The 25,165-nt window shown below is 53.8% G+C and overlaps 2 protein-coding genes across 7 annotated transcripts; one reads left to right on the forward strand and one right to left on the reverse strand.

Moving 5' to 3' along the window:
- The first annotated feature begins 800 nt into the window (after window positions 1–800).
- ZFP92 (ZFP92 zinc finger protein) lies at window positions 801–14,814 on the forward strand. 5 transcript variants are annotated; one of them, XM_064277732.1, is made up of 8 exons: window positions 801–895; window positions 1,159–1,265; window positions 2,121–2,352; window positions 2,452–2,575; window positions 6,878–6,913; window positions 7,230–7,356; window positions 9,117–9,218; window positions 9,630–14,814. In XM_064277732.1, exons 5-8 carry the CDS (start codon window positions 6,896–6,898, stop codon window positions 11,033–11,035), a joined length of 1,653 nt encoding a protein of 550 aa, XP_064133802.1. In that variant the 5' UTR covers window positions 801–895; window positions 1,159–1,265; window positions 2,121–2,352; window positions 2,452–2,575; window positions 6,878–6,895; the 3' UTR covers window positions 11,036–14,814. The 5 variants fall into 5 exon arrangements, with proteins under 5 accessions (XP_064133802.1, XP_064133804.1, XP_064133803.1 ...); XM_064277734.1 differs by having other exon boundaries at window positions 2,221–2,352; XM_064277733.1 differs by lacking the exon at window positions 801–895 and having other exon boundaries at window positions 938–1,265.
- Window positions 14,815–18,731: 3,917 nt separating this feature from the next.
- Window positions 18,732–25,034, reverse strand: TREX2 (three prime repair exonuclease 2). Of its 2 annotated transcripts, XM_010601107.3 has the most exons (3): window positions 24,806–25,034; window positions 23,188–23,288; window positions 18,732–22,682 (listed from the first exon to the last, which is right to left on the reverse strand). In XM_010601107.3, the coding sequence occupies exon 3, from the start codon at window positions 22,646–22,648 to the stop codon at window positions 21,938–21,940; it is 711 nt and encodes a 236-aa protein (XP_010599409.1). In that variant the 5' UTR covers window positions 22,649–22,682; window positions 23,188–23,288; window positions 24,806–25,034; the 3' UTR covers window positions 18,732–21,937. The 2 variants fall into 2 exon arrangements, with proteins under 2 accessions (XP_010599409.1, XP_010599410.1); XM_010601108.3 differs by lacking the exon at window positions 24,806–25,034 and having other exon boundaries at window positions 23,188–23,334.
- Between the last annotated feature and the right edge of the window lie 131 nt (window positions 25,035–25,165).

Raw genomic sequence — 25,165 nt, forward strand, 5'->3', positions numbered from 1 at the left:
GGGGTCCCGCAAACAAAGATGGATGCACGTGTGTAACGGAGGGGTAGGTGCTCAGCCAACGCTGGCCCCGCGCCACCCCCTCGGGTCTCCAGCGCCGACCAGGAGAGTCTCCAGCGCGGACCAGAAGACTCCGGACCCCAGCCGCCTGGGCGGGGAACAGAAGGGCCCGGGCGGGGGGAACCAGACCCCCGTCTGCGGGGCGCTAGGCGGGCGTGGGGGCCGGGCGTCCTCCCGAGCTCCGCGCATGCTCGGCGCCCCCCCTCCCACGCCCGCAGTTGCCCGGCCCCGCCGCCCCGGACGGACGGACGGACTGACGGACGGATTGACCTCCCGAGCGGTGCCCAGCCGGAGAGGCCGAGCCCAGGCCAAGAGACCCGCCGCTTTCTGGGGGCGCTGCCCTGGAGGGCTTCTCGGAGGAGGCAGCCTCTGGCCCGCAAAGCGGCGGCAGGCAGGGCCGCTGGGGAAAGAAGGGGCGCCGGAAGGCGGGCGGCGGAGCCCAAGGAGGGCGGGAGTGAGGCTGGGGGCCCGGGTAGGGGGCAGGGGCTGGGGGCCTGGGCGGGAGCCAGAAGCGGGGCGCCAGGGGCTGGGGATCTGGGTGGAAGGCGGGGGCCTGAGTGAGGGGCCGGGGGCCTGGGCGGGGGCTGGGGACCTGGGTGGGGCCTGGCCAGCCGCGGCCTCCGAGAAGCGCGAGGGCTGGCGCAGGCGGCGGGCGGGGGGCCCCCCCAGGAGGTGCTGAGCCGGCGGGTGGCGCTGCCACCTCCAGGGCGCCCAGGAAGAGGAGCCGCCAGGGCAGGGCGCCCGTGACCCGCAGCCCTGTTGGTCCAGTCGCCCTCCTCGGACTGGGTCGGGCCCCGTACTGCGGGGGCAGGAGAGCCTCCTGTCGCCGCCCCGCGGGGTAAGTTAGGCTCTGGCACCTCGGGCTGGGGGACGCAGGGCGGGCTGGTACTAGGAGGTCACAGCACTCATGCCCACGGTGCCTGGGATGCCTGTGAGCACAGACCCTGAGGCCCCTTGAGGGGGCAGGACCACCCCGATCCTCCTGTCCCTGCGAGTTACGGAGGAGGGGCTGTGGGGGGCATGCTACGACAACCTAAGTCGTAACAGAGATGAGGAAGAGGGCGGCAGGAGCCGGGAGGGAACAGGGCCTCTTTTCTGCAGGCTCAGATATGACAGTCCGGCTACAGGGAACAAAGTGGCAATAAATCCCTGACGCGCTAGTGGCAGGAGACGGGAAACATTCGACAGTCTTAATGAGTTATTATAAGGTAGGTTAAAGGGCGGCCTGCCCACGCCATGGCAAAAAATAGAGTAGGGGAGGGGATGAGGGCTTGGGTTGCAAGTTTAAGTAGTGGAGGTACAACAGGTCTCATTGTCACGGTGATATTTCTGCCAAAACTTGGAGGAGGTGAGAGAGGGAGCCACGTGGTTGTGTGTAGGGAAGAGCCAGTGCAAAGGCCCTGAGGCAGGCATAGCCTGGCAGTAGGAGGAACAGCAGTGGCGGGGTGGATGTGTTTGGAGCAAAGGGAGCAGGGGGAATGGAGGACTCAGCCAGCAAGGGCCTGGTGGCCATGATGAGGACTTCACGTTTACTCTGAGTAGACAGGCACCCAGGGAGGGCTTGGAACAGGGTGGGACAGGACAGCGCTGCCTGTTAGAAGACTTCCTTAGTTGGCAGCCTGAGCGGCCCTCCAGACATCTGGGTCTCCTCAGCCCCAGAGACGGCCATTGCAGGGGAGCTGCTTGAAGGGCTTTGCTGGGCTGGCAGCACTGAGGCCTTCGCTGACCCGTGGGAGCTCCCAGGCCGGACCTGGACTCTGGGTTGGGCCTTCCTTCTGCCCGGGCTCTGGGTCCTCAGGTCCCCGTCCCTGGGCCGTCTACCAGCGGGCATCAGGTGACTAGGGCCACAGGCCAGGGAAGGCAGGTGGGGCTGCGAAGAGGCTTCGGGGTCTTGAGCTGCTGGACCCCAGATGGAAGTCTGCCAGGAAAGAAGGCCGGCCTCCGCGGCCCAGCCTGTGGATGGAAAACCCAAATTTTTGACCTGGCTGGGTGGGATTGCTGAATCGCAACTCCTTGTTTATTTGTTTTCTTTTCTATTTTTCCGGGGTTATATCGCCATCCAGTGGTATTTTGAAGGAATCAACACTGAGATGCGCTTTGGCTCTTGTCAGTTCGCTAGAAAGAGCGCAGGCTCCCTGTCCCTCTCCTCCCCTCCTCCCCTAGTGGAGCTGGCCGCGTGCGCAGGTTCACTGCAGACTAAGGTGAGCGGAGCAGAGGTGGGAGAGGCCTCTCCTTATCCGTGGGCGGAGGCGTCTCCGCAGACGTGTGGACCTACCTGGAATTGAGGCTGTGCAGGTAGTGGGGTCGGGCCCCTGATTCTCTGGTGTCACCCAAGTGGATGGGGCCCTTTTTGTCTAATGAACCCTCACATTCACACCCGGAATTGTGTTTCAGGGAAGTGATCTTCAGGGCCTGGCAGGCCTCATCTTTCAGCTCGGCTTCTACTCAGTGGCCCACAAAGGTCTTGCCAGTCCCGCTGGAAGAAGCTGCTCTCCAGCATCTGCCAGCATCCTTCCAGGTCCTTCCTCATGCGTCACCCCGTTCCTGCCTGGGGGCTGCTTCTGGAAAACCCTTGGTCAATTTAAGCTGTTACTTGGCAGTAGGGTCTGCTAGGACAGGGCTTGTTGTGTCTTTCTTCCCAAGATTTGAAATGACCTTTATTCCAAATAAGATCACACTCACTGGGTAAGGACATGGGCATAAATTTTGGTTGGTGACCACTCACCCACTACACCTAGTCTGTGCTTATTCAGCCAAGAGCTCAACTGAAGCCAGGCAGCCCCACACTCACTTCAGCACAAGAACAGTGACTTTGCTCTTCCGTTGGTGATGAATGAAAATGCCTCCCAACTGCCAGGAGAACTCCCAGGAAGAGAAGGCCTCCTCCCAATCAATGGTTTAGTGCTTAGTGCTTGTGTGGTAGGTGGCCAGGGCCAGCTTCGCCGGTGGATGACCAAGGCTCAGAAGGGCCCCAGACTTCATTTAATGCTCTACAGTCACCGTTGTGAAATTCCTAATGATGTGTGAACAAGGGGCCCTGTGTCTTCGTTCTGCCCTGGGCCCCACACATTACATAGGCTGCTGGGACGATTGGAAGCCTCAGCTCTCATTGCCCTCTGCACCTCCAGACAGTGGCAGACTCTGCAGTCCAGGAATGCAGTTGGTCAGACTGGCCATTTGCTTGAGGATCCATGTGATGGGACAGGTTCCTTCCTCCCTCGGGGAGGGAGACTTGCTCCCTGACCTCTGGCTGGCCTTCCTGGAACGCTGGAGAGCCTTTGCCAGTCATGGCTGGGCATCGGAAAAACATGTTCCCTTGCTCTTCTTGGGGTCATGGACTTCCTGAAGCTAAGTGACACCTGGACTGTGCCTCCAGGGAAGTCACAGAGCAGAGCGTAGTCTATCAGTGTTCCCTATACGTTGTGCTTTGTTTAACCCCACCTGCTTTCTGCACTTCTTTTAGTGCAGATGTGTTGATGAATTCTCATAGCTTTCATGTATCTCAAGATGTCCTTATTTCACCTTCGTTCTTGAAGGATGGTTTCCCTGGATGTAGAGTTCTGGGTTGAACTGGTTTGCTTCCAGCACATTGTAAGCTGTTGTTCCACTCTCTCCTGTCTTCCACTGTTTCTGATGAGAATTCCGTTAGGATACTCATCTACATCCCCCTTTATGTAGTCGTTCTTTCAAGTCTGCCTGCTTTCCGTATTTTCTCTTTATCCTTTGTTGTCAGTAGCTTGACTGGGGGTTCACTGGCCTTCTTGAATCTGTAAATTACATCTGTCACCAAATTTTGGAAAATTTCAGCCATTATTTCTTCAAGTACTTTTTCTTCCCCATTCTCTCTCTCCTCTCTTGGGATTCCGAATACACAAGTGTAAGGTATTTTTACATTGTCCTACAGCTCACACAGGTTCTGGTTTTTTTTTTTTTTTTTTCAATCTTTTTTCTCTTGGTGTATCAGCAAGGATCGTTTCTATTGATGTATCTTCAAATTTGTCATTCTTTCTTCTCTCATCTGCAATCTGTTACTAAGACCATCGAGTGAATTTTTCAATTCAGATATTGTGTTTTTTCAGTCATAGAATTTACGATCGGTTCTTTTCAGTACTTTGTTTTTATCTACTGAGATTTCCTGTTTTTTAAATTTGTTATGAGCATTTTTCTGCTTTTAAGCAAACTTATAGTAGCTGCTTTGAAAACATTGTGCAAATTACAGTATCAGGGTCATCTCAGGGCTGGTTACCCTAGAGAGCTTTTTTTCTCAAATACAAGACATATTTTCTTGTTTCTTCTACTAATTTACCATTTTCTGAGCAGCATTCGCTGTGCCCTTAGCTGTGCCCATTCTCCCAGGAGCCTCACAGGGAGCTGCTATCACTGTTCCATGATGAGATTTTCAAGGTTTAGGCTATCTCAGATTCAAACACACTTAGGGTTCTTCCAGCAAACAGCAGCATTAGTCTAATAGTGGCTTCCTCACCTGGGGGTCTAGGAACAAAAGGCCACACACTAGGGGGCTTACAACAACAGGAATTGATTCAGCAAGACATCATTTTTTGCCATCTCTCAGTCTTAGTTTTTGATTATTGTTGCCATTTTCTTTTGCATGCTCAGATTTGTGGGAAAATTATGAGCATTGTGGTCAGCTACTGTTGGTCCCACGCCATTTTATACTAGAATTTTTCATCTTCTTACTAGGGCAGCAGAAATGAAGATTTTTCACAAACGATCTCAGGGGCCAAGTGAGAAATCATAGCTAATGGCCGGCACACTTGCTAGCATAATAGATCTAACATCCTAAATGAAGTTAAAGGAGATGTTTTGATAATTCATCACCCCCCCCCGCCCGAGTCTTGTCATTGTTAGTGGCCATTGAGGTGACTCTGACTCATGGTGGACTCTGACTCCTGGTGCCCCCATGTGTGTGAGAGTAGAGCTGAGCTCCGTACAGTTTTCAGTGGCTGAGTTTGCAGAAGTAGATCGCCAGGTCTTTCTTCCGAGGTGCCTCTGGGTGGACTCGAACCTGCAACTTTTGGTTAGCAGCTGAGCACGTTAACTGTTTGCACCACCTAAAACTTGGCAACCTCACCATGGCTTGCAGCTGTGGTATAACTTTGCCCTCAAGTGGGTCTCTCTGTGTCTGTCCTGGTCGGATGAATTTAGAGCCATTTTCAAGACAGAAGAGAGGCTTGTAACGATAAGTAATTTGCAAAAAGTCATATAGCTAATAGGAGGCTCTCTGTTAGCAGTTTCCAAACCATGGGCATCTAGGCTTCTGAATATAGGAGGGTCGAACTGGTCAGAGTCACCCTGAGTTGATGTGACGTCCTGTTGGGTGTGGGGCTGACAGGAATTTAGCCCTGGTTCTGTTCTGGCCCATAAACTGTTGTGGTTGTTGGTTGCTATTGAGCCGGCTCCGAGTCATGAGACCCATTGTCTCAGCAGGTCCCTAGAACGGCTGCTGTGGGGAGAGCTGTGGTGGGCCCTCCCCGCCCATCTGGCACCACTGAGGGCCAGAGGCGTGCGACGGCGTGCTGCCGCTATGAATCACTTCGCTGCTGGCTTCCCTAGAGGGCTTGTGTCTGCGTTTCCTGGAGCTGCCGTAACTAAGTAGCACAAAGTGGGGCTTTAAAGATCAGAAGTGCATCGTCTCATGGTTCTGGAGACTGGGAGTCCGAGTCCGGGCTCTCGGCTGTGTCCATTCTTTCTGAGGTTCTGAGAGAGAAAGTGTGGCGGGCCTCCCTCCTGGCTTCCGGGTGTTCCCCACAATCCTTGGTGTTTCTGTGCTGCTTGTAGATGTACAGGTAGTCCCTGACTTGCAGCGGGCCTCCGTCTGGCGACCCCATCGGAGGTCGGTTCTAACGTAAGTCGAATACGTCTGTTTTTAGTTTTCGTCATTACTGCCTTTTATTATCAGTATCTTTATAAATCCAATCTTTGAACACCTGCGAGTGAATATCTGAGAATGATAACATCAGCAAATTACACACTGCAACATTATATGTAGTCCATATTACTAATGATAAGATATTAAAAAAAAAAAAAGACAATCATAAGTGCAGTTCCTGGTAACTGGAAAGTCGGGGCCTACCTGTATCTTCACATGGTGTCTTCTCCCTGTGCGTCTCTCTGTCTCTTCTCCTTGCTTGTAAGCACACAACTCAGAAGGGATCGGGACCCACCCTACTTAACTGATAACATCTACAAAGACCCTATTTCCGGACAAGGTCACATTCACAGCTACAGGGGGTTAGAACATCACCATATCTTTTAGGGGGATACAGTTCAATCCATAACAAACAGTCTAATGCCTAGAATTCTCCAGCAACACTCCAGCCTCTGCCTCTGTGGTCACATGGCTGTCTTCCCTCTGTGTCTCTCCTCCTCTTTTATAAAGGCACCACTCAGATGGGGTCGGGGCCCACGCTACTCCAGTATGCCCTATGCGAACTGATAGCATCTGCAAAGGCCCTATTTCCAAACAAGGTCACATTCACAGGTGTAGAGGTTAGGACTTCAGCATGTCCCTCCACACATGACCCCTCACCAGGCCTCCACACACAGATACACGTCCCAACACATCCACATCCTTATACACACATCCCTTATACACACATCCATAACACGCACACACATCCACACACCACACACGTTCACACACATACCACACCTACACACACATGTTCACAAACATTGGCTCCTTCTTACACTGTCACCAAAGCACTACTTTTCTCTGGACCATTTGACCAAAAAAAACTAAACAGCATTTTGTGAAACCAAGCCTCGTCTCACACCCAGTCCTTCTCGCTTTCCTCAGCTCCTCAGTGCCCTGACCATGGCAGCCAGACCCAAGGTAAGTCAGCTCCCTGCCTCTGGGCGGTGCCCTGCCTCCCTCCGCACCCCACCTTGGGAGTCTCCGTCTGCTGCCTCCTGGACTCTGCCTATCCCAGCGGGGGTGAGCTCAGTGCCCTTAGTGTTGTTTCCCCTTACTGAGTTCCAGAGACTAGATTTCCTGACTTCCATCAGCTCCACTCTCTTCAAGAGAGCATTGCTTGTTTCCCTGCTCTTCCCTGCCTGCTGAGTCCCCGCTCCCATGTTTGGTTGCTGCCTGCGCATCCTGGGACCCACAGGGGTAATTTCCCTGCAGCCACGGGAATGGCTTCTTGTAGGTGCCAGTGTCATTTGAGGACGTGGCTGTGTACTTCACGAAGACGGAATGGAAGCTCCTGGACCTCAGGCAAAAGATCATCTACAGGCGGGTGATGCTGGAGAACTACAGCCATTTGGTGTCACTGGGTAAGGGACACACACACACACACACACACACACACACACCAGGCCTGCCCGACTCTGTCTCTGGACTCACAGTCTATTTCTGAGTTTCCTCATGGGTTGGTTACTGTAAGCCCTCCTCCATCGGACCAGCAATGCCTTGTAGGCCAGCCTTTGTCTCAAGTGGACACTTTTTTGGTAAAGACTTAGGTAGATGTATAGGCGTGTCACGTTCACTGTTATTACCCCATCAGACTTATTTCCATATGTTTGATTTCCTAGGGCTGCCATAGTAAAGTACCAAAGTAGATCCAAGAATAGAAATGTGTTCTCTCACAGTTCTGGAGGCTAGTAGTCTGAAATGCAAGGTGTTGGCAGGGCCATGCTCCTTCTGAAGTTTCCAGGGGAGGGTCCTGCCTTGTCTCTCTCGGTGTTCCTTGCTGTGTGGATGTATCTTCACATGGCCATCCTTCCTTTCTGTCTGTGTCCCTTCTCTTTTAAAAGGACACCATTCAGATGGGATTAAGACCCACCCTACTCCAGCAGGGCCTCATGTTAACCTAACTGATAACATCTTCAAACATGGTCATGTTCACGGGTACAGGGGTTAGGACTTCAACATATCTTTTTGGAAGAGACAGTTCAACCCCATAACACCATATTAAACCATTGGTTGACTAAACGTCTTTGTAACCAAAAATAGGTGCAAATTATTCTTGAATGTTTATGTGCAGTATTTGAGTCAATTCATTTTTACAGAGGTTACATTTTACATTCATATCATGTCATAGAGCATAGCATCAGGTTTTTCTTGCATCAAGCCCTTGGAGAAATCCACAAAGGAGCCAGGCAGCTGCTCTCCCTTCCCTCTCCCCACGCAGCCCAGGCTTCCATCTTTACGACAAAGTGAAAGGAGCCGTTAAACAACAGAGACCAGGATCGGGAACTGGAGGCTGGGCAGGATGGGGCCAGAAGCAACGGAGAGAGTGGGCAGACACTGAGAAACTCAAGCAATAGGTGATATTTTCAGGTGGGGCAGTGAAGCTTGGAGAGCTTAAGGGACTTGGCCCACCTCCTGCAGCTGATGAGTAGTGGGTGCTAAAGAGAAAAGTAACCCCGCCTCCCAGGCACGTCCCCTCACCTCGCCCATGCATTCCCCTCTCTGTACATTGTCCTTGTGCCAGCTTGGTTGTAAAATTCTGAGCAGGCTAGGCTCTGGCCATTGCGCACACTGCCTTCAGGGTTCCAAGCACTGCTCGGTTTCTTCCTTTCAACTGACCCTCACCAGACCCGTGTAGGGTTACTGGAGGAGTTCTGGAATCTTCTGTTGAGTTGGGTGTAAGAAACAGACCCCATACTGCATGGCAAAACAAGGTCCTTAGGCCTTCAGGGCACAGGCAGCCCCCCGGTTCTGACCAGAGGTGGACAGCTGTCAGTGTCCTGATACTCCCCAGGCCTTGTACCCTGTGGAGTACCTGATCCAGCCCTCTTCGCTTTGAGGTGTCAACACAGATGCCCACTTCTCAGAAGCTTTCTCCTCCTTGCAGGTCTCTTAACGACATCACTGTCCTCTCTGCCCAAACTATTGCTCAGTTAAGACTCTGTATGCCTACCCAGCCCCTGTATTCTCAGGAATCCTTCTCTTTCTTTGAGGGACTTGCCTGGTGGCACTTTCTGAGAGCTCTTTCTCCTCTATTACCTGAAGAGACTAAGGCTGACCTGCATTCATGTGGAATTCTATCCTTGGCCAGAGTGGTCCTGACCCTCTTCTTTGCCATTAACAGGGTTTTCATTTTCCAAGCCGCACCTGGTGTCTCAGCTAGAGCGAGGGGAGAGACCGTGGGTAACCAACACCCACAGAATGGAGACTGGAGGCATTCCTGGAGGTGAGTCACGCTGAAAGAGGAGGGCATGGCACCTGTGTGGGGAATTCTCTTTAGTGGCAGGTTTCAGTCCCCCGAGGTGCCCCCGTCAAGGTACCAGGGCAAGGGAAGCCTCCCTCTGGTTGTCTCCTCATGGTTGCATCTTCCAAAACACCCCCTGCCCCCAGTCTTCCTGCCATCCCCATTCTTTCCAGCTCATTCCCACTGCCTCCTCTTTCACCATCTTCTCTGCCCTCCTTGAATGTTTTCTCCTCTGTAACCGTCTTGCTCCTTTCCCCATGTTTTCATTTCCTGGTTCATCTCTCCTTGGCCAGTGACCACCCTCGCCTGGTGTGAGAGCAAAGATGGAGAACAAGACCCTGAATATAGAACCAGGGAGGGGGTAACACTGGTTGGTGTTCTCTGTCTTTACAGATGACAGGAGCAAGATATCTATTTCAAAGCAGAAACATTCTAGAAAAGAACTCCCTGGGGCTAGTCTTCAGGGTGGCAGTGAGGGTCAGTTAACAAGGCTGCAGGAGAAAACACGTGAACCAAAGCAGAAACACACGCGTTCTCTGAAGACATGTCCCAGGAGGAGGAACCCTCCCAGGGAGAAAGGGCAAGGCAGCTCCAAGAATGAGGGACACTCAAACGTCACTCGGCAGCGGAGAGCAGCCACAGGAGAGACAACTTCGCAGAGAAATAACCGCAGTGGCTCTAGGCGAGCTCCAGCCCTCAGACAACAGCGTTCAAAAGGCAGAAACAAACGGCACTTATGCCAGCAATGTGGGAAATCCTTCAGCCGTAACTCCAATCTCGTCAAGCATCAAATCGTCCACAGCAGTGAGAAGCCCTTTGCCTGCTCTGAGTGTGGGAAACTCTTCCGGCGCAGCATTGCACTCCTTGAGCACCAGCGCATCCACAGCGGCGAGAAGCCCTATGTATGCGGCAAGTGCGGGAAGACCTTTACTAGGAGCTCCAACCTCGTCAAACACCAGATTGTCCACAGCGATGAGAAGCCCTTTGCTTGCCCCGAGTGTGGGAAACTTTTCCGGCGCAGCTTCACACTCCTGGAGCATCAGCGCATCCACAGCGGCGAGCGGCCCTATGAGTGTGACGAGTGCGGCAAGGCCTTCAGCCGGAGCTCTAACCTCATCGAGCACCAGCGCACACACCGTGGCGACAAGCCCTACGTATGCAGCCAGTGCCGCAAGGCCTTCAAGGGCGTGTCCCAGCTCATCCACCACCAGCGTGTGCACAGCGGCGAGCGGCCCTTCAAGTGTCAGGAGTGCGGCAAGGCCTTCCGGGGCCTCTCAGGGCTGAGCCAGCATCGCAGGGCCCACAGTGGAGAGCGGCCCTATAAGTGCAGCGAGTGTGGGAAGGCTTTTGGTCGGCGCTCTAACCTTTTGAAACATCAGGCAGTGCACAGGGGCCAAGGACCTCATAAGTGTCAAGATTGTGGGAAGGTGTTCCGACGCAGGATGACCCTTCTGGAACACAAGCGCGTCCACCAAGTCGAACGGCCCTACAAGTGTGAGGAGTGCGGGAAGGCCTTCCATCGGAGCTGCAGCCTTGAGAACCACCAGCGCGTCCACCACAGCCAGGAGCCCTTCAAGGGGAATTCAAAACGCAGCCACCACCAGAACACTCGCAGTGGGCGGGAGCCTTTTGAGGGCAGGAGTGGCAGCAAAGTTGTTGCTCAGGGCACTGGGGCCTCCCCTGCCGTGAAAAGGCGAATGGCAGACCCTCACCCTGAGAACGACAAACATCAAGAAGACTCCAAATGCCAAACTGTGCCGTCCTCCACCAACGACTCCACCTCGGACCGGGAGCGCTAGGTCTAAGATGAGGGACCTCCACCTTTAAGGGTAGAACTGAGACCCAGCAATTGCAGCGAAGACTCATCAGCAAACCGGACGGCAGGGTCCTGTTGTGTGGGCACAGGTGTGTGTGTGTGCATGCGCAGGTGTGCCTGTGTACACACAACTGTGTGCGTGCGTGTGCACGTGTGTAAATTAATTTGTCATTGGAGTTATACCGTGTGTGGGTCCGGTGACTTTGAGTTCAGGGAGGCGTTAGTATTTTCAGGTAGAAAAAGCCTATAAGTGGAAGATGTGGCTTCACCGTGATGTCCCCTGAAATTAACCAAGAAACTCTCTGGAAATGGACATGGGCAAATGTGTTCCTGGACTGCATCCACCACCTGCCCTGGCCTGTGTGCCTGAGGTGGCATCAGGACACACAGAAGGCCATCAACATACAGGCAGGAGGACCGTACAGAGCAGTCAGTGGTCCACTTTTTGCCCTCGTGCCTGAAACCCCCAGCCTTCTGTGAGTACAAAGCCTTTCTGCCAGTGCCCCCAACCCCCATCGTCTTGGTGCACAGAGGCTTCTCAACGTCTCCCCCCAAGACAGGCACTCTTTTGCTCTGGTCCCTGGCAGGAGTGGGCTCCAGGCAAGACATGGCCACATGGCAATTTGCCACTGCTGCCCTGCTGGCTTTGGTCTCCTCCCTGCTTGCTAGCCCAGGCCTCTTGTCCCTCAGCACTCCCAGTGAGGGCTCCCCAGCCTCTCAGCTCCCCACCCTCAGTGCCTGAAACTTCAAATGTGTCCACACCCCCCTTCAAGCAACCTCCCCATGTTGCTTGTGACCATCAGGAGGGAAGGTGGGTCAGGACTTCGTTCTCCTGCAGGCGGGCGTCTGAGCTGCATCCTGGGCTGCAGTAGAGGGTGCCTGCCTGCAGGGAAGCTCTCTTAGGACCTGGCTTTCCATGACGTTTCCTGAAGGATTGGAGGGTCAGTTGCTTTGAATGTTTTTCCCTTCAGGTGTGATGTAAGTTGAAAATGGAGATTTTTTTCTAGATGAGCGTATCAGGAAATTGCTTCTTAAATATTACCCCCTCTGAGAAAACTCAGGCAGGAGAAAGGTGGCCACTCCCGGCCCCACACCCCGTGATTGTGGCAGCAAGCCTGGCCCCTCTTCTCCCCGCAGTGATACAATCCACCCTCTCTTCACCCTCAACCCCTTCAGCTGGCATAGGAGAAAGCTGTGGCCGCCCCTGTCCTCTTCTACCCATGCTGTCCCTTGGCACTCAGCCAACGTAGTCTGCTCCCTATCTCCTTGAATCCCTCTCCACTCCCAGGGGAGAGCTGGGCTCAAGGCTTTGTCCTACAGGCTGCCTGAGGGCAGGCAGATGGTCAGCACGATGGAGGCCATCCACTGGGTCCCCCAGGAGCATAGGACCAAGGCAAAGCCAGCCCTTTCCCAGTCAGATGGGGAAGATTCAAAGATAACGCCGATCGGGACTTCCGAGGATAGGGTTCTGTACCCTATAGTGCTTTTTTTTTTTTTTTTAATGTGGTAAAATATACAGGGTACCTTCTGAGCATGCTGCTTGGAGCACCAATGACTAAGATGAGTCCAGAAGTGAGATGTATATAAAATGATTTTGCACAGTTGTCAATTACAGAAAATTCTAGAATCCTTGTAATTTTCTCTTAACGCTTAATCTCTTTCAATGGGTCTCTATCCCCTCGTCCTATAATTGCCTTCTTGTCGGTAAGCCTGAAACTGCATGTCTTGTCCGCCCTTGTATTCCCTGTGCCAAGAAGAGTCTCCGCACTTAGAAAGTGTGGGCTACATGACTATTGTCCTCCTAATGAATGGACCTCCTGTAAGAGATCCCTGCGTGTGAGCTGTGATGGAGTGGCCCAGGGAGAGCCCTCCCGCTTAGCAGAGGGCCAGCCTTGTGATGGGGAGGGGGATTCAGGTCTGTACCGCAGTCCGCTCCAGCCTCATCTTGAGCAAGTTGAAAGTATTGGCAACTTCAATTTTTCCAGTAGATTACTAAGCACTAGAAACACGCCTTTGAAATCCATGGTGAGGTCATTGGGAAGTTGCATTTCTCTAAGAAGCAGACACTCTTTGCTAGGGCAGGTGACACTGGCAGGAGGCCATGAGCTCAGGCTTCAGTCTCAGGTTTTTCAACAGTGGCCAGACGGGGATTGGAAAAACAGTTGCTACATGATTCGAACCCAAAAGAGACCCAATTTGTGCTCTCCAGCGTCTGTCTCAGTGGCTCCAGGGAGTGAATGATGGAGCTCCCCAGGGCCAAGCACTAGCCAGCTTTAACTAGAGAAGAGTTGGGTCTCCCGAGTAGAATTGAATTCCTTTGTTTTAATTGAGAAGCTAAATCTGCTTTTGATGTTGTTGCTAGTTGCCATCGCATTGACTCTGACTCATGGGGATCCCATGTGTTACAGAGTGGAACTGTGCTCCATAGGGTTTTCTTGGCTGTGATCTTTATGGAAGCAGATTGCCAGGCCTTTCTTCCATGACACCAGTGGGTGGGTTCAAGCTGCCAACCTTCAGATTAGATTAGATTGTCTTTAGGCTTAACTCGTTGTGTTGTTAGTTGCTGTCTGGTCAACTTTGACTCATGGCGACCCTGTGTACAGCAGAACAAAACGCTGCCTAGTCCTGTGCCGTCTTCATGGTCATTTGTATGCCCAAGACCGTTGCTGTGACCACTGTGTATTTTGAGTGCCTTCTAACTTAGGGGCTCCTCCTCCAGCGCTATATTGGACAATGTTCTGTGGTGATCCATAGGGCTTTAGTTGGCTGATTGCGGAAGCAGATCGCCAGGCCTTTCTTCCTAGTCTGCCTTAGTCTAGAAGCTCCACTGAAACCCGTCTACCATGGGTGACCCTGCTGGTATCTGAAATGTCGGTGGCATAGTGTCCAGCATCACAGCAACGGACAAACCATCACAGTAAAACAAACTGATAAGATGGGTGGTGGAGACCTAATTTAACTCCTCTTTATTAGGTTTTTGCTTCAATGCTATTATGAATGTCATTTCCGTCTAGTCCCGGTAACAGGTATGCGAAGTGAGCCGAATGGGTGTTACATGGAATAAAAATCAGTGAGTGTTGGAAAAGATACTTGTGTTTTTATTTCAAAAGTACCTTGAAATTGGGTTTCCTGTTGCTTTTGGTTGGACAACAGGAATGTAAATGTTTAGACTACGGGGAAAGTCTTGCCCGCTTTCCACCCCGACCCCAAGAACTCTCTGGATACCAAGCTGGGGCTGGGAGGACACGGCTGACCAGCCCCGTCACACCTCCAGACTGATGGCCCACTTCAGAGATGGCCCTGCAGGAGGCCCAGTCAGCCCTGAGTACATCTGGGCCTTTGGACCATTTGATCTTTGGACCTTTGAACACTTTTGAAGAAGCCATTTAAATGCTGTGGTGGTATCTGCAACTGTGAAACGTGACAGTTCCCAAGTACTTTGGCTGCAGACAAATAAGGACAGCCTAAAACTGCCAGTGTGGAAACTGGCTCTCTGGGAGAGACGGGCTATTTTGATGGTTTAAACTAAAAGAGTTGGGTTAGAGGTTGGTGTGCATGCGAGCATTCTGATGTTGACTGCTCCATGCCTTAGTCGAACAGAATCACAGAGAGAGGAGGTCAGGGTTCAGAATGCCAGGAGCGGGCATCAGTATTGTCTTAGTTTCCTAGGGCAGCCATAACAAAGTATCACAGTGTGGGCAGCTTTAAAGAACAGATGTTTATTATGTCAGCACCAGAAATCCAAGTGAAGGCATCAGCCGTGAAAAGAACATCCATCCCTCCCTCCCTCCCTCCCTCCCTCCCTCCCCTACTGGGGGATGCTCTGGGCTGGCGAGGCCAGTGGTCTGCCCTCCTGGAGTTGGCCTTCTTCCTGGTGCAGACGTGAGCGCAGGGGAGGGGTGGATAGACAACAAATGGGGAGGGGGAGTCTCCTGGAGGAGGGGACAGTTGAGCAGGGACCTGACTGAGCAGTCCAGTTGGAGGGCATCACAAGTGCAAAGGTCCTGGGGCTGCCAGAACAAAGGACCACACACTGAGGGGGGGCTTACAACAGCAGAAACAGATTCTCTCACAGTTCTGGAGGCCAGAAGTCCGAAATCAAGATGTCAGCAGGGCTGTGCTCCCTCTGGAGGCTCTAGAGGGGGATTCTTCCTCTCCTTCTCCATCCCCTGTTGGCTCCTGGTGTTCCTTGGCTGTGGCTGTGTCATTCCCATCTCTGCCTCCACCTTCTCCTCTGTGTGTCTCAAATCTCCCATCTCTGCCCACGGGGATGAGAAACCCACCAGAGGACCCCCTTGCCCTCCCTGGGTGGCGCAAATGGTTTGTGCTCGAACCCACACCATGGCACCACGGAAGAAAGGCCTGGTGGGGGATCTGCTTCCATCAAGATCTCAGCCATTGAAAACCCTGTGGAGGCGGAAAAATGCAAAGCAGAATGTCACATTCTGGCTGCAGACTTCCTGGAGCTATGGAGGCTGGAAGAACCCCTGCAACTATTGCCCTGAGATAACCTTTAAACCTCAAAGCAAAAATACCCCCTCAAGTCTTCTTAAAACCAAGCAATAGTTTAGTTTAGCTAGTAAAGCATGTCTGCCTTGAGCGTGGTGCTCTTTTAAGATCTATCTATATGGGATGAAATCGACAACAACAACTAGAAGGATTAGGGGGCAGGGAGTTTAGGTTAGTGAGGGAGGAATAGTTTGGAGGAAGCGGGTGATAGTGGTTGTCGACAACAACCTGAAGACTGTCATCAATGTCACTGAATCTTACATGTAGAAACTGTTGAATTGCTGTCTGCTCTGCTGTGTATATTCTCAACAACAACCATAAAAATAAAATAAATTATTTTTAGAAAGGAAAGAAAGACAACCCTGTGCAGCAGTACCATTCTGACACACGTGGGGTCACCATGGTAACTAACAACAACTTGCCCTCTCTGCTCCCTCCCTGGCACTCCACCAGCCCAGGCTCTGGAGGGGCAGAAGGAGCAGGAGAGGCGGAGCCGGGGGCCCCAGGCTGTCTTGGGGTGGTCCTGACCAGCAGGCAGACGGGCAAATCCAATGTTTTAGAATTGAACTGTCCCTAGTACCAAAAGGGAAGAGCCGTTCTCCCATCTCTTGGAATGGTTCCATGAGAAAATCAGCACTGGGGAGGCTTCCTCTGGCCCTGCAGGATGTCTGTAGACCCACTGAAAGGCACAGGAGCCTTCAGCCAGCCCTCTGGCCTTGGAGTGTTTTCTGAACCACCTCTGCAGTGTAAGCTCCCCTCTCCCAGAGAATCTAGCCATCCGGCTCTGAGCGGCATTTGCCTGATTACCAGGCAACTGAGTTTACCTGGGAGCGTGGGTAAGACAGAGTGGATCTGCCTGGCTAGGGCATCTCCCTAGCCTGTGCGATGTACATCACAGCCTGAGTCACGCTTCTTCACTAATCACCCATCTCAGGCTTTGTGGGGAGGAGTCTGGAGGTTGGGAGCAGGGCCTTGGACAGAGGGAGGAGTCTGAGCCGGAGGACTTAGAAAGAGTGTGGCCCCTGGTTCCACTCACTGACCACCCTCCGGGCCTCCCTGGTCCCCCGGCCCCTAGACAGGCAGAGCCCTCACTGCTTGGAGGCTGGGGCCTCATCTGGAACTGGCCCGCTCAAGCAGCCAGGGCTAGGTCCTGAGAGCGGATAGAAATGATAACGGAAATGATTGAGAGGCTTGAAAAGGGAGGCACCTGGATTGAGGAAAACCAACCTCCTTAGATGACAAAGCTCCCAGAGCTCCTAGGCTAAGCAGAGCATCTACTTTCAGACAAAAAAGAATTCAGAGTGGCCCAGCCTCTCTGCGCGACTCCGGAAGCTGGAAGCTGGGGAACGTTGGCTGACCAGCAGGGGAAGGAAAATGAGAATTCAGAAAATCTTATCTACTAGAAGAAAATCTCCTAGAAACAGGAATCTGGCCAAACAACACCTGAGACAGAGTGGAGACGTCAGGACAGGGAAGATGGAGACAGAGTCAGAGGAAACAGTGGTGGGGTTGGCCCTGCAAAGTGCAGGTGACTCTAAGCAGACACCGACGGCATGGTTGGGCAGGTGCTCTGTGAAAAAGCCCAGAGAACAGAGATGCAAGCAGGGACACGGCTACTAAAAGTATACAGACAAACTGTTAGGCGTGCAAGAAGACCCTGGTAACCGCACGTCTGGTGGGAGTTTTGAATAACGTCATAGAATTAGACGGATGTAGTAGATGAAAAACAAGTGAAAACATAAAAGACTTGATAATACAATTGTCAAGCCAGGTTTCAGAGCTATCTAGAAAAGCCCACGGCGCTTAAGGAGCGAGCTCTGCACAGTTTCAGTCTGCGGAACATTTACAAAAGTTATTTATGCATGTGGCCCCCAAACGATCTTAATTTGAAAAGATACTTTAAACAACACATCCTCAGATTTTTATTCAAGACAATTAGAGATTCATTATAGAAGGTGGTACAAAATCTTAAGTTCCCGGAAATTCAGATGTACTCTACTGTGCAACTGGACCGGGGAGGGAATCCAAAGCGAAATCACCAACTGTCTGTAAAGCAACACCACCGCCCACCGGCAATCACGAAGGTGGCGTGGGACCAGGCAAACTTTCCTTCCGTTGTAACTGGGGTCGCCATGAGTCGCAGCCAACTTGAGGCCCTTTGAATGGGTGCCTTAATCATCCAAAAAAGGCAGGTGGCGAAGAAAGCTAGTCTTCATCTTAGGAAATTCAAAAAAAGAAAATAGGTGAGATTAATAAAGACAAAAGCTGAAGTTAATGAAGCTGGAAAAAAAAAAAAGGAGAGACAATGGAGTCACCAGGGTGGTGCCCGCCGCATAGGGTGACACTGTCAGAGGGAGTGACACCAAAATGACTGTGTATAAAATTTTTGTGCAGTATTTCAACAGAAATTTATTATTTCTGCTGTAGTTAGTTCTAACAACAAAAATATTCTTCATAAGCCCAGCTTCCATGTATCAAGATACGTACGAGGCTAAAACTCTATGCTTATTTACTTTTTGAACCTTTTTTCTTCTAATGTGCTCTGGTCAGAGCTGTCATTATTATCCAGTGACAATGACGATTCAAATCACCTGGTTTCTTCTGCACGTGGTACAAGCATGTGATGGTGTTTTCGGAGCTGGTGGTGTTTCCTTTGTTGCTGCTGCTTTACGGTGGCTGATTTTGTCAGATCTTTTGGTGTTTCGGCTATAATATTGTGGTAATTGGCATGGGGGGGTGAGACCATGAGTTACCACACTGGGTGACACCAACCCTAGTGACGCCACTGAGGAGAGAAGATAAATTCTTGTTTTTTTTCTTTGAAAAGACCAATGAAATGTATAAACCTCATAATCCTTGTTAAGGAAAAAGGAGAGACATGACAAAACTATACACAATTAGTGTACATATACAGCAGAAATGGAAAAAATTATGTCAATACATTTGAAAACCCGGGGGGGGTTGACTATAAAAACACTTCTAAACAAAAATGTGTTTGTGAGTTTTTAAAATTAACATTTAATAAGATCCCGTCTGCAAAATCATAAGTGAGTGTGTGAGTGAGGGGTGTGTGTGAATGGGGGGGTGTTTGTGGCCATGTGGGTGGGTGCACGGGTGAGAGGAGGGTGTATGTGGGGAGGTGGGACGGTGCGTATGTGGGGAGTGTGTGAATGGGTGCGAGTAGGGAGTGTATGTGCGTGTGTGAGTGCGGAGGTGCTTGGGGGGTGGGGCGTACGCATGGGAGGTGTATGTGTGGGGGGTGTGTATGTGGGGCTGCAGGTGGAGGTATGTGGGGGACTGTACTGTACGAGTACATGGGCTGAGGTGCCGGAAAACCAGGTCACGGTGATGCTGACAGCGCTTGCAGGGGAGGAGCCTTCCCATGAAACTCCGCAGGCTGGCGGTATTGCCTGGATCCTTTACCAGGGGCAGGCCTTACTTACAAAACCTGCAACCCTCCAGCTGTTTCCGCCCGGACAACGGCAAGTGGAGCAGCCCATTTCATCTCTCCAGCTTTCTGCTCCAGCTCCACACGGCCTGATTCAGACTTTGCCCTCGTCACATCGCCTCCTGCACAAAGACACACTGGCAATACTCATGGCCTTTTTATTCTATTATCTGTCCCTCTCCATGAATAATTCCTTTTCCAGTTGATTTATGTCCCCCAGGTACGCTCTCATAATCACGGCTGCCTCCCCATTGGCCAACGCCCCTCGTGGCCTGATGTGGCCCGTCAGTTGGCAACGCATCTTGATGAGAGGCAGCTGGCCAGCCAGGAACGAGCCCAGGGAGGTCAGGGACACATTGCAGCTCTACTGTGTCTGGCTCCCTTCACTCAGCAGAATTGCTCTGAGACGCATCCAGGTCGTTGCAGGTATCAACAGTTCACTTCGTTTTGTGGCTGAGCAGGCGTCTGCAGGGTACTGGACCACACGGGGCTATTATGCGAATAAAGCTGCCTGAACAGTCCGTTCCGAGTCTCTGTGTGGACGTATGAATTCGTTTCTCTTGGGTAAAGACTGGAAACGTGTGATAGTTGGATGATATGGTAGGTATATGTTTAACTTTAAAGATACTGCCAAACTGTTCTCAAGTGGTGGTACCATTTTATTTTCCCACCAGTCATATATTCTTGCCGACACTTGGTATGGGCTGTCTTTTCATTTTAGCCAGTTCCACTCTATCCTGTAGGGTTGCTGTGAGTCAGAATCGACTCAACAGCAATGGGTTGGTTTGGTTTTGGGGAATAGGTCTTAAATTTTCAGGAATTTCACAAGCCAACTGTTAGACACACTGTCTTAGTTATCTAGTGTTGCTATAACAGGACTACCACAAGTGGATGGCTTTAACAAACAGAAATTTATTTTTTCATATTCTAAGAGGCTTGAAGTCTGAATTCAGGGTGCTGGCTTTAGGGGAAGGCTTTCTTTTTCTGTGCACTCTGAGGGAAAGTCCTTGTCTCTTTGAGCTTCTCTTTTCCCGTCTCCGCTTCTATTACTCGCTTGTTTAATCTCTTATATCTCAGAAGAGACTGACTTAAGACACACATTTCTTTTCCTGCAAAGCGAGTGTTAAACATTCCTCAGCAGTGGGACAAGCCCCGGCCTGTCTGCCCAGAGTGGAACCCAAGTGCTTGGCCTGGCCAGTTGGAGCACGGACTCAGGGAGGTGCCAGAGGTCAGGCCACCATGGGGCAGGTGAGCCCGGAGTGGTGAGGAGCAGCACCTGGGCCCAAAGGCCACAGATCGACTGTTGAGGCCGTCCACCTGTCTGTCTGAGCCTGGCGGCCAAGGGGTAAGGGACCCAGTTGGTGTCACCTACCCAGCGATTTGGCGGCCAGGCCAAGGTTTCAAACTCCTCACATGCTGGCCAAGGCTCCCGCCCTGGATCTGACCAGCCAGATGAGAAAGACTTGTTCCTGCTGGGAACTGAGACACAGGCAGGAAGGGATTGGAGTGGCACTGGCAGTCTTGATTCTTGAGTGTCCCCCACTCTTTCTGCTCCTGTCTGGTGGAGGGTCCTGGCCTGAAGCCCCATCCCTGCTCAGCCAGCCCTGGCCAGGTGGGCACTCTCCCAGGGTGGGGACTGAAGCAACCCTCCTCGGGAAGCTGGGCTCTGGCCAAGCTCCCCAACTAGCCACCTGCGGGCCATTGCGCCCCCCATCTGTCCCCCAACTCTGTCATTCTGCCCTTGGCTGCCACCCCACCCATTGTCTACATAGTCTGACTGGTAGATATTTAAAAACATAACCAGATAGTGCCCCTCCCCTGCTTGGCATGGGTGGTGGCCCCAGGCCCTCACCCTTCCGCCAGCCTGCGCATCTAAGCTGCTCTCATCATCTTGACCTACTTAGGGTTCCCTGAACGGGCCCAGCTGGTTCGGGGCTTTGCCAAGAGTCAGTCTGCAGGAGTGGTCACCCCACCCCCTCCTTCCCCGGTCTGCCTCCCACGAGGCTGGCAGCACCTCAGGGCGGGGTACCAGGGCTAAGTCCCAGCTCCTGAAGGCCTGTCCCAGCCACCTGGCAAGGAGATGCCACCTCCCAAGCAGCCTCTCAGCCCAGCCAGGCCTGCCAGGGCCACTTGGGAGGGAGATGAGGCCCAGGGTGGACCCCCGCCTGGGTCTGGCCTCCCTGTGCAGCCGCCCATCTCTCTTCTGCTCCTCTGTTTGCCTGGAGGCCCCCATAGCACCCTGTATGATGGGACACTCCTTTGAGGGCCCTGTAATGTGTGTGCCTGCAGAGTGTGTGGGGGACTCCCTTTTTCAGGAGCACCCCGGGGCTGCTGGCCGCTGCACTGCTTTCCAGGGAGGGCCAGGCCTTCTGGGTGGAGCCAACAAGCTGGGGCGGAGCTGTGTGCTGGTGCTCCAGCCAGAGGCAGCTCTCTCCTCTCCTCCCTGGGCACAGACTTGGGCCCACCTTGAGGACATGGGGGAGCCACTGGTGGGCCCAAGTCTGGGGGTGGCTGTGACTCAGGACTGCCCAGGCCGTGGTCTCCTCACTCTGCCATGAGTTGACCACAAGGATACAATGGGGGCAGCAACGAGGTGCTGCTGGAGAGTGGGGAAGTGAGGCGGGTGTCGGTTGCGATGTTTATTGAGACAGGGCGAGAGGCAGGAGCCCCATAGCGCCACAGCCAAGACGTTCCAGCACCCAGGTCGGCCAGGGGAGTGGGCATGGGGTAGGCGTGGGGCTCTAGGACCCGGGGAAGCCTGGGCGGCCCAGCCAGAAGAGCCAGGTAAGGGGCATGGCTGCCGAGTGAACTGGGACCCACTTGGTGTCACCCACCCAGTGAGTCAAGTATTGAGGCTGGCTGGGGTTGCAAAGGGCTTGTCAGCTGGTCCAGGCGTGGGCAGCTGGCTCTCGTGTTTCAGGCAGCTGCTTAGGCCTCGAGGCTCGGGACCTCAGGTGGGGTGTACATGGGCTCGATGTGGGTCCAGCTGCGGGCCTGCTCATCCGCCCAGGTGAGCAGCTCAGCCGCGCGGTGTAGGAAGACCATGAGCAGCGTGTGCACATCGCCCTCAGCCGAGTGGGCGGCGCTTGGCTCAGCCTGGAAATAGCGGCGGAAGAGGCTGCCCAGGCTATAGCCTTTGCGGCCCTGGGCGCGGGTGCCGTGGCTGTGAGCACGGTCCAGGCCCCGAAGTGCGGGCAGTGTATCCAGGCAGACAGTGTCTGGGGGCAGGTGGGCACCCAGGCGTTGCAGCTCTGTGCAAAGCAGGGGGAAGTCGTAATCGAAGCCGTTATGGGCCACAAGGCAGAGGGGGCCCTCCTGGCGGCTCAGGAAGGCCTGCAGTGTCCGTACCACTGCACCATCAAAGCCGGCCTTCCGGCACTGTGCCAGGCCCTCACTGCTCAGGCCTGTGATCTCGCTGGCCTTGGCAGTGAAGGGGTGCTCTGGGCTCATGCACAGGGTGAGCTTGTCCAGGACCCGGGGCAGCACAGGGGTGCCCACCTCATCGAGCTGTGGGTTCTCCAGTGAAGAGCGGTGGACGGCAAACAGGGATATCTCAGCAATCTCAGGATCCACATTCGGAAGCCCGGTGGCTTCCAGGTCCATGAAGACAAAGGTCTCAGCCCGGGGTGCCTCAGACATGGCGATGTGCTCAAGGGGATAGGGAGGTCTAAAGCTGCCAGAGCAAAAGGCACTAAGCCCAAGGGCTAGAGATAGAGAAGCTTGGGCCTGGCACCCACAGCTGAAACAATGGGACTTTTGGCGGGGACGCTACTTCTGTCCAAGATGGGGCCTCTCAGGGGCTTGCCACTGCCTCCACTCTGTCCCTGAGGACGCTGACCAACAGCAAAAGGCAGGCCTGACTTCCCCAGACACTAGAGGCCTCTGCCTCTTGCTTGGCACCCGCTCTGCATCAGGACCCCCACTGGGCACTTTGGGAGGCAAGGCCTTTTCTTCTTGTGGTCCCCACCCTGGTGCAGCCCAGGGAATGGTACTGAGACTTGACTGGGAGCCTCAGGCACGGACCCTGACTTTCCACCCCTAGGGCTAGGGCCTGAGAGAGCCAGGCTGTGACTCTGGCCCTCAGCCTCCCGTACCTTTTCCCCGGCCTACGGGGGCCAGCCCCAACCTCACCACTGCCACCTCTGGGCTCGAGCTTGGGGTGGCCTGTCCTCGCTTACCTGGGGTGAGCACCGGCTGGCTTCTTGGCTGCTGAGCACCTGTCTCCTGCAGGCTGCTCCAGGCGGCCTTTAATCAGCGGCTGAGGCCCGCCCCCAGCGGCCTGTTGGGCAACGACCAGGCGACCAGGCTGAGGCCGCAGGACCAGTGTGGCCGGCTCGCCGCCCCCTCGCTCACGCACCCCCTCACTTGCTCACAGCCACTGGGACACACACACCCCACGTTTACAAAGCAAGGAGCTGGCTCCCAGGCCACACAGGCCCCTGACACACGCCACCATAGGTGCAGGAACGTGTCATCACAGGTACAGGAGGAACCACAAGCCTCCAGGGAGGCTGTACCCTCTGCCCAGCTCCACCTTCCCAGGCCTCAGTTTCTGCTGTCGTGGGGCATCAGACTGAAATGGGTTCAGTCCGTGAAGGAGAAGGGGCACACTCTAGTGTCACCCAGTGATTGAAGGTAGCCTGGGGCGGCTCGCCCACCTTCAGGGCTCATCTTCGACCAGGACAGAGGTGATATCTGTCATCAAGAGTGTAATGACCCATCATGTCTAATAAGCCATTAGCAGGGGCTGCAAGGAGGGAAGGAGGGATAGGTAGCTGAACAGTTTCTTCCCAGGTGCTGGACAGATGATGGGCAGGTGGATGGACAAGCAGTGTGAGCCCGGGAACAGGCGGTCAAGATGGGATGGCAGATGACTGAGCCTGGAGATCTGTCCACCCACCAAGCTGATGCCCAAGACCCCAAACCAAAAACCCATTGCCGTGGAGTTGATTCTGACTCACGGCAACCCTACAGGACAGAGTAGAACTGCCCCATAGGGTTTCCAAGGAGCACCTGGCGGATTCCAACTGCCGACCTTTTGTTAGCAGCTGTAGCTCTTAACCACTGCACCATCAGGGCTCCACCCAAGCCCACAGACACCTGCAAATGGCCCTGTGGGGGCCCCAAGTGGCCTGCAGGGAGCATGTGAGGCAAGGCTGGAAAGTTGGGGGCTCCCTGGGCCCAGTCAGGTGTCCCTGGCCTAGTAGCTGGATGGCCTCCTGGCAGCCTCATTCTTGAGAAAACAGCACCAGCACTTGGTGGTGGGGGCCCTCACAGGCCCTTGGCCCCGGAGGCTGTTGGCGTACCTGGACAATGGTGGCCACACCTGCCTGCCTTCCCACCTCATGGGACAGCAGGTGGGGGCGCCTTAGGCCTCCTCTTTTGAGGACCCACCAAGGGAATTTGGAGACACAGAGGTGGAAGGTGCTGGGAGCCGGGCCAAGTGGGCAGAGCAAGTGGTGAGGCTGGCCGTTAGGATGCCTGTGGGCTGAGGGAGCAAGTGTCTGGAAGCAAAGCCCCTGCCCCCTACCCCCTTCGAGGAAGTCCCCCAAGGCTCCAGGCCAAAGGCCTGAGCCCAGGAAGGCAGCGGCCCCACCAGTTGTGCCTGTTCCCATGCTTGAAGGGAGGGAGGTGGCTGTGACAGGGACACTGCTCATGGAGATACTGGGTCACCTGGGAAGTTGAGAGAGGAGCTTCCTGGACAACCAGTCAGGCTACAGCCAAGAATTTCCCACCTGGTGCTGAGGGCCCTGGGGAAGGAGGAAGAGGAGGAAGCGGTCCTGCCCAGAGCCTCACCCAAGTAGGTGCCAGCAGCTGTCCCCAGGGCGCCACAGGTGCTGCAGGGAGGGCTGGGTCGAGGGGCTATGTGTGAGGAGCCCTCCTTGAGGCCAGCAGAGGCTGTGGAGTGGGAGCGGAGTTGGCCCAGAGACTGCTGGGCCTGGCATGCAGGTACCTCCTGGGACAGGGAGGGGAGGAACGGGGATGCTAGGGGGGCCAGAGCGTCCCAGCCAGGCCTGGCCTGGGGATAACCGGGGAGAGAGGGAGGGAGGGCTGGCAGCTGGTGTCCAGCAGAGGGAGGCAAAAGTCACGGAGCAACAGAAAAGAAGCAAAAAAGCAAGTGGAGGTGACGTCTATAGAACTGGAGGTTTCCTTTCT

The sequence above is a fragment of the Loxodonta africana genome, chromosome X, assembly GCF_030014295.1.
Source record: "Loxodonta africana isolate mLoxAfr1 chromosome X, mLoxAfr1.hap2, whole genome shotgun sequence".
Taxonomy (NCBI): Eukaryota; Metazoa; Chordata; class Mammalia; order Proboscidea; family Elephantidae; genus Loxodonta; species Loxodonta africana.

Excerpts from the sequence above, each read along its gene's own strand:
- TREX2 (XM_010601107.3), bottom strand. The coding sequence starts at position 22,648 with ATGTCTGAGGCACCCCGGGCTGAGACCTTTGTCTTCATGGACCTGGAA.
- ZFP92 (XM_064277732.1), top strand. Across the intron at positions 7,357-9,116 it reads CAGCCATTTGGTGTCACTGG|GGTTTTCATTTTCCAAGCCG; the intron begins GTAAGGGACACA and ends TGCCATTAACAG. Across the intron at positions 9,219-9,629 it reads GACTGGAGGCATTCCTGGAG|ATGACAGGAGCAAGATATCT; the intron begins GTGAGTCACGCT and ends CTGTCTTTACAG.